The sequence below is a fragment of the Cicer arietinum genome, chromosome 7 (assembly GCF_000331145.2).
Source record: "Cicer arietinum cultivar CDC Frontier isolate Library 1 chromosome 7, Cicar.CDCFrontier_v2.0, whole genome shotgun sequence".
NCBI lineage: Eukaryota > Viridiplantae > Streptophyta > Magnoliopsida > Fabales > Fabaceae > Cicer > Cicer arietinum.
Genome location: NC_021166.2, coordinates 53,223,507 through 53,232,153, shown reverse-complemented (window position 1 = coordinate 53,232,153; position 8,647 = coordinate 53,223,507). Strand labels below are relative to the sequence as shown.

Below are 8,647 nucleotides of genomic sequence, written 5' to 3'. Positions count from 1 at the left end.
CCTAATATTACAATAGTTCTTAATCGCTATAACATCATATACAAAACTATTCAATATTTTAAAAATTCAAAGAATAATTTAAATTTTTAACTAACTCAAAAATCAAAATAATATCATTTTATATTTTCAAACTAAAATAAACGTAAATAGTATTTAAAAAATGAAGGTACATAGATAAAAATCTTAACCAGATACTTGAACTCTAGAGTTTTATTTATATTTTTCCTTGATGGAAGTAGTAAAAATATTTAATTCTTTGAGAATTGAAAAGAAAAGAGCTATATAATGCACGCTCACCACTGCCCAAATCTGAACCTTCCCTTTCCTTTCCACTTCACTTTTTCACTTGCCACAAGATACACACACTTTCTCTCTCTACCACCCTCTCTCTCTCTCTAACCACCAATTATAGTTCTTTCTTACTTTCCGATGGGTTTTCCGGTGGGTTACGCTGAAGTATTCTTCCCAAACCTATTCCTTCACACCTTAACCCTCCTAGGACTTCTCCGAAACCTCGTATTCCTCCTCTTCCACTTCCTCGGCCTCTCCGATTTCCTCGAAACCGACGTCATCTGGCCAGACACCACCGGAGCCACCGCAAGAACGCCGGAAACTTCCAAAAGCCCCTCCGTATCGGCGCTTCTGATCCAAGAGCTTCTCCCGGCGTCGAAATTCGGCGACCTCGTCGGCGTCGAAGAAGGTTGCTGTTGTGCTGTTTGTCTGTTCGAATTCTCCGAGGAGGAAGAGATCCGGTGTTTGAGGAACTGTAGACACATTTTTCATAGAAATTGTGTGGACCGTTGGATTGATCATGATCAGAAAACGTGTCCACTTTGTAGAACACCTTTTGTACCGGATGATATGATTGATGATTTTAATCAACGGCTCTGGGCTGCTTCTGGCGTTACTGATTTTTATGGATACGAAGAAGAATACGCTTCTTCTTTCTAATTTTTAATAATAATACTTCTTTTCTTTTTTTAAATTTTTGGTGGGGTTTGTGGAATTATGAAGATGAAATGTATATAACAAAACAAAAAATAAAGTAAAAGAAAAAAAAAGGAATTTTTGCACGACTATATAGTAGTACACTTTATTTGAATGATTGATGCTGTTGTTGGATGTTCATCCCCTCTCTCTCTCTCTCTCTGCCATGCCTTGTGTTACTGAATATTTGTGTATGATAATAATGAGCAGCGTATTTATTAAATTACTATTTCTTTTTAATCATTACCCATTTATGATTCACTGCCCAAAAAAAATGTGTTCTCTAAGTGACTCTGAATATCTATGATTTTTTTATTTTAGAAATTAAGTAAATTATTTCTATAATTAATTCAGTGTTTTATATTTGAACAAGTTGAATTAGAACTTAAGCAAGAAAAAGAGCACTTCACAAAAGGCCAAAAATAAAGAAAAATGTCTCTCTAGAGTAGGAAAAAAGATCCTTAATGTCTTGTTTAAAAAAAGTAGGTTGTTTGGGTTTTATAGAGTTTATTGACTTCAACAAGGCTTTACATGGTAAACATTGTTAAGATTGATCACATATGAAAATTCACTAATGGGAGAGATTTTACGAGTAGATATTAACCTCGAAGCTCATTCATGGATCCAATTTTTGTTGCTTAATAGGCAATATTTTTTGTACATGAAACTCAAATGGTGTCAAACAGAGCAATTGTCCTAAGTCTGTAATAGAGTTCAAATAAATGTATCAATTTCAATATTTTCATTTGTAAATGCGTAAATTGCATCCTTTCTTGTGTTGTTCTTTAATGAAAATCTTTTTCCCTTCAAAATATTATTTGATTAAAATCCAATGTTGAGATTTTATTAAGATATCCATTTTTATTTATTTATTTTCTTAAATGTCCTAGTTTGAAAACTATTTCTTTAAATGTTTCATTTTTTTTTCAAGTAGGAGGTCGTTTTTTTGGAGAAGCGACCACTGAAGACGATTTTTTTTAAACTAAATAGAATGTCCTTTTCTGAAGAAGTAACTTCTAACTGAGTAATATTTTTATTTTTTTGTTATATTTTAATATTTGTTTATTATTAGAGTTATTAATTTAATTATTTAAAAAATAAAAATATTAATAATAAATTAAAATAAAATACATTAATAAATTATAAATAAAATTTATATTTTTATTATTATTATAATAAATAATTATTATAATAAGTAATTATTATAATTATAATTAAAAATTATTATAATTAAAATGATTAAATTGTATTATAAATTTCAAAAAAAATAAATTAAAATTAAAAAACAAAATACATCAAATTTAAGTAGATGTGTCAGCAGAGTTTGGACAATATTTTCTAGTATGACCAGAGATCCGACATAATCAGCATTTTCTTGGTACTCTTTCTGTAGTCTTCATTTCTGCATTTTCTTGGTACTCTTTCTGTGGTGTCCATTTATGTTCTAATGCGTTTGCTCTTTGGGCGATCTTTCTTAACTCTCCACATTAGACAGTGGATTGTGACACACCTTAACATCTTCATATTGTGGCCAATATCCTTCGTTTGGTATGGGTTGGAATGTTTCATCGTAGACTTTTAGTACCGTTTCCACCTTATTACACATCAGATATAAGGTTCCAATAATTATATTTTATGCTAGAACATGTTGTTATCACATGTGAACAAGACATATGTTTAGCTTGATATTTCCCACAATCGCACCACTTGTTAGAATCCGATAAAAACTATCCACCATATGAATATTGGATTTACTTATTTCCAATTTCATAAAATTTATGCAAGTTTCTATGTATAACTGACCAGAAGTTAAAATTGATGTGTGTCGTTTTCCCATGGTTGGAAACAGTGTCCCTGTTTTAAAATAAGTTGATTGGACCAAAGAAGTGATGGGAAGGTTGTGCGGGACTTTTAATACTGCGTTGATCGACTTTACAAGGTTGGTTGTCATCTGACCCCAACGACTACCTCCATCGAATGCATGAATCCAATCTTATGGAGGTATGTTGTCTAACCATTTTAAAACCTTCGGATTTACTATGTCGATTTCTCTGCGGTAGTATTGATACGTAGACTCGTTGATCTAGTAACCTAATTTGTTCGGTAGTATCGAAAAACAATACACAATTATATAAATTAAGAATGAAATTATTAAAAATTACACTAATTATAAAAATTAAGAATGAAACTATTACCCATAGAAATAACTTTTTTCTTCAAAGCATTGTCTTTAATTTCCCTTGCAAAATTTTGTGAAATATGTCGGACGCATAACATATGTTTTGACGGAGGATCTTGTCACCCATTATTCGGATTATTATAAGCACTCTTAATGGATTCATGTCTATCTGAAATCAAACAAATGTTGGCTTGTGGAGTGACATATTTTTTCAAATTTCTCAAAAAGAAACTTCAACCATCTTTTGCCTCACCTTCCACAATAACATAAGCAATAGGAATTATGTTGTCGTTCCCATCTTGTGCAACTGCTACCAATAGAGTTCCTTTGTACTTGTCGTACAACCAAATCCCATCAACTTGTACTATTGGTTTGCAGAATTTAAACGCAGATATACACGGAACGAAAGCCCAAAATAGTCCATGAAAAATCCTTATCCCACCTATCAAACTGTTCTCATGATAAGCTCAGATGATTTCCATTTCTATTTTAGTTCCTGGAGCAAACGTTTTCATAACCAACAACCAATGTGGGAGTTGATTGTAAGACTCTTCCCAATTACCATAAATGTGTTCGATCGCTTTATTTTTTTTCCGTCAGACCTTTTTATAACTAACTTGTAGGTAAAGCCCAAATTTGAGCAACAATGACCTTCATTTTGATTGAAGGATCCACTTTCACAATTTGCATTATGCTTTTACATATCATGTTAGAATCGAGCTTCTATGATCTTGTGACAATGCAGAATTTGTGTATGTATGAGGAACATTCAATTTACCAATAACCCACAATTCACTCTTTTTGCATTTTGAAGCTCTACATCTAAACAAACAATTTGGTAACCCTTGATTGTATGTACGCATTCATCTTTGTTTTGAAACTTCATTCCAACTGCAAGAGTTCCATCTACTGTTGGGACTTCGTTAATGAACAAGTGATCAAATTCACTTGATTGTTGTTGAGTATTTAAATTGATGCTCTTCAGGTGAGATGGTGGATCGAAATCAGGTAGGATAAGTTGATCTTCCGCTTCCATATCTTCGTCAACATCAATGTCATCGTCAGAATTATCAGATGATTCATCGAAGTATGTTTCATGAGGAAGCGACCTATAAATACACGTTTCCCCAAACGTGTATTCACAACTTCTTCACTTTCTTTACATAATTCCCTCATACATTCAAAGTTATCAAAAAATTGAATTTTTATCATGGAACTATCTACAAATCACAGAGTTGAAATCAAATACATTCAAACATTTGTAAGTATCTCATTAATCATTTTATTTTATTTATTCTGATTTTTTAATTTCTTTTATTTTTATTTTATTTATTTATTTAGTCTCGTTAATTTTTATTTTTAATTTTTTAGTCTCATTAATTGTTTTATTTTATTTATTCTGATATTTTAATTTATTTTATTTTTATTTTATTTTATTTATTTATTTAATCTCCTTTAAAGGATGAACTGAAATGTCAATGTCATGTTAACAATAAACCAAATGAAGCCATATTACCATATTTGCAAGTGGATGGCTTCAGTGAAGTGATCAAACTCGAAAATTATAAAATAGATGTCGGTCTCATTATTGCTATGGTTGAGAGATGGAGACTTGAAACTCACACGTCTCATCTTCTAGTAGGGTGAGTGCACAATAATTTTGAAAGATGTATATTACATTTTAGGATTAAATATTTCTGGTTTACCTATTAGCGGTTCCAATTTTGTGCACGTAAAACAAATTTGTTAAGATTACTTAGGAGTTATCCCACTTGAGGGAGCAACAAAAGGTAATTATATTAAATTAAAGTGGCTCAAGGATACGTTTGACGATGTTGATGAAGATGCATATGAATTAGAAAAACAAGCATCGTGTCGAACATATATCCTACGTATGATCGGAGGGTTATTGATGCCTGACAAATCTAACAACCATGTACATCTAAAATATCTTTCACTGTTAGGAGATTTAAATAAAGTATCCCCAATAAAGTTGGGGTTCAACAGTTTTAGCTACACTTTATAGAGAACTATGTCCTGCAACGAAACCTGATGTAATATCTATGGGAGGATGTGCATTATTGTTGCAAAACTGGACATGGTATCGTTTGTCTTGTGTCGCTCTTGAATCTCCCAAACCATAGATATTTCTACTTGCACAAAGGTAACTATATTATTTTTATATTATTTTTTCTTTTTCTTTTTAAACCAATTGCTTACCATATTAATAATTTTATTATATTTTTTATTTTTATTATATCCGACATGTTTAATTATGGTGGTCTAAATTTCGCTAAAGTTCCTCATAACGACGTAGAAAGATATCAAAAAACAATTGATCACATGATGGTTGAGGAAATAATATATTCAATCACATTTATTCGAATTTTTAAAATATTTTGTTTTTTATACTTGTTATAATTACTTTAGCTTATTTTTTACATATCAGTTTTATTGGAGACCTTATCTCGGGTTCCAACATGAAGTTTCTGAAGAAGAGAGGGTCACTTGAACTGCATGTACTTATCTACTCTGTTATCATATTGTTGAAAAACATCATACAAATATAGTCACACTCAATTTCGGTTTCCAACAACAAATACCACAACCACCAGAGGACATGAGGATATATCATGAGATCGAATTGAGGTGTGGGATTGATGATAATTGGAACTGGGTTTGGAGGGAAGAAATTAACCATTGGAACGAGCGTCATAATTACGTGTTGCAAGGTAACATCGTACAAGTTGTTTTATATCATAGCACATAATACATGATTTGGTTTAGACAACACACCGAATTATTTATATCTGTAGAACAATATCTTTGTGATCCCCGTTTACAACTGCCGTCATATCCTCATGTGCAATCGGCCTCTCAATCAACCCCACAACAACAAAACACAACAGGATCATCTTCATCATCACCTCACATACACCTCACTACTGAAGTTCTATTTTATGATCCACCACCATCTCAGTATTACGTTCCGTCGGTGCGAGATATACCAACACCTGTTTATCCGACAAAACATGGACTTCTCTATAATTGTTTGGAACTCCGTGCACAACTTCTGAATTGGCTTATGATGTATTTGATTCGATGTATAATCAATAGTCTCAAAATTTAATGGAAGCAGATGTTAGTGGTTCTAATCCATCTACAAGTTACATTGAGAAAAATTATCAAAATGAGGATGAACCGGAAGAACTGCAACTTTTCCAGAGAGCTAGACGAGTTCGACGACATCCTAAATGTGGGATTGAGGGTCATTTAGATGGACATCATTGATATAAATTTGATATTTTTTTCTTTCTAATATGATGTATTTTTATCGTTAATTTAATGTATTTTATTTCATTTTCATGTTATTAATATAAATTTCTTTTCATTTAATTGTTATTATTTTTTAATTTTTATTATCATTTAATTTATTTTTTTTTAAATTATAATATAATTTAATCATTTTAATTATAATTATAATAATTATTTATTATAATAATAATTAAAATATAAAATTTATTTATAATTTATTAATGTATTTTATTTTAATTTATTATTAGTATTTTTATTTTTTAAATTATTAAATTAATAACTCTAATAATAATAAAATATTAAAATTTTGAGAAAATAATTCTCAAACTAAGGCATTTAGAGAAATAAATAAATAAATAAAAAGAAATATTTTAATGAAAAAAACTCTCCAATGAAAATAATGAAATACTTGATGAACTACTTTACCGTGGATACGAATTTTCTCTATTTTTCTTAAGAAAGGAAGTGTTTTATAATTATTATTTTAAGTGTATAAAAATCCAATTATACATAATATATAGGATATTATTTCTAATTATAATATATATATATATATATATATATATATAATATCTAAAAAATTATCTATTTCTTTTATGATATTGAGAATATCGATTCCCCTCCTTTATCCTAGCGGCCACGTAACATATAATATGGATTGGAAATGATAGATTGACCAGAAAATTTTCTTAGAGGAATGTTAATAATATGTTAGAAGAAGAAAAATGTTACTGTCAGAAATTTAACGGTAAATGTTCTTTATTTGACTCATTTGATGTCCTAATCAAACCACTACTCATTTGTAAACAAGTTGGATTACTTATTATAATTTACTTTTAATCAATCATATTTAATTTCCTATGGACCATTTGCACTCTTTGAATAAAAAAAACAAAATCAATTTTTGTTTAACGTGATTGTTTATGCACGAGTGATCCAGGCTCATGCAACCAGCACCATAAATATAATATTTAGATTTCACTCCTTTTTAACATGTAAAATGTTGCGTTTAAAATAGAAACAGATTAGAACCCAAAAGATAAACTAGAATGAAATTGACTCAGATAAACTATAAATTAATCTTATAACAGATTTTTTAACTTAATTTAAAGTTTTAACTTTTAAATATGTTTATCTATTTTTTGCGTTAAAATTAACTCTTTATCTTTAAAAATATTTATACCACTGAACTAATTTTCATTCTTAGTTCTTTCTGCTATAAATTTGTGTATATATATAAGATATTGAATAATATACTACAAAAAATTGTTATCATTGAGCACCACAATTAGAAGGTACGTAGTTGACAAAAAACAAGGTCACAACCTTTGAATAAAACTACAAACTCATATTTTTTACAAGGAACTAGGCCTTTAGATAAAACTACAAACTCATATTTTTATAAGGAATTAGGCATGACCATGGGACGGGACAAGAGCAAATTTTATCATTTTCACCCCTACATCTGATTAGTCGGAGAAATATACACTCATTTTTGTTTTTTATCAAGTGTAAAATTTAAGTTCATATCTCCGCCTGTGACGAAGTTCGAATTCCCCTATCTGCACTCGCACTCATTCATATATATAAAATAATAAATTTAAAAGTCATATTAATTATAATTAATATAATAAAATAATTATTATTATACAATAATAAAATTAAAAAATATTAAAATCATATTTTCCATAGAGAGAAGGTTATAATTTTTCATATTTAAAAAATATTAAATATATTAAATATGTACATGTATATAAAATTTAAATATAACAATAATATTACTAGTGTAGCAGGTACGAGGTGCATATCAACACCTTATACTCTTTCGAAGAAAATTCGCACTTGCACCCAATCAAAGAGAGTTTCCCTGTTTAAATCAGGACATATTTGGATAGTACCGCAATGCAGATTTATTGTCATCCCTAAATGAAATAGATATTGTAATAGTCATTAAGATGAAATTTAATTACACGTGATGAATAAATAGTCAAATAAGAATTTTAATAAAATACATAACTGAAAAGTGAAATTTGATTTAATATCTTTGACTATTTTTAGAATACAAGGACCAATTAGACATGAAACATAATTAACTTTATAAGATAAAAAATAAAAAATGTTTTAACCTTTACACTAATATCTAATCGAATTTGATGTAGTTTGCCT

The 8,647-nt window shown here is 29.4% G+C and overlaps 1 protein-coding gene across 1 annotated transcript; it reads left to right on the top strand.

Annotated features, from left to right (window-relative positions):
• Window positions 1-293: 293 nt before the first annotated feature.
• Window positions 294-1,128, top strand: LOC101499944 (brassinosteroid-responsive RING protein 1-like). Its single transcript, XM_004510702.4, has one exon. The coding sequence runs from the start codon at window positions 430-432 to the stop codon at window positions 949-951; it is 522 nt and encodes a 173-aa protein (XP_004510759.1). The 5' UTR covers window positions 294-429; the 3' UTR covers window positions 952-1,128.
• The last annotated feature ends 7,519 nt before the right edge of the window (window positions 1,129-8,647 follow it).

What these genes read in the sequence shown, in the direction of transcription:
- LOC101499944 (XM_004510702.4), top strand. Translation starts at nt 430, where the DNA reads ATGGGTTTTCCGGTGGGTTACGCTGAAGTATTCTTCCCAAACCTATTC.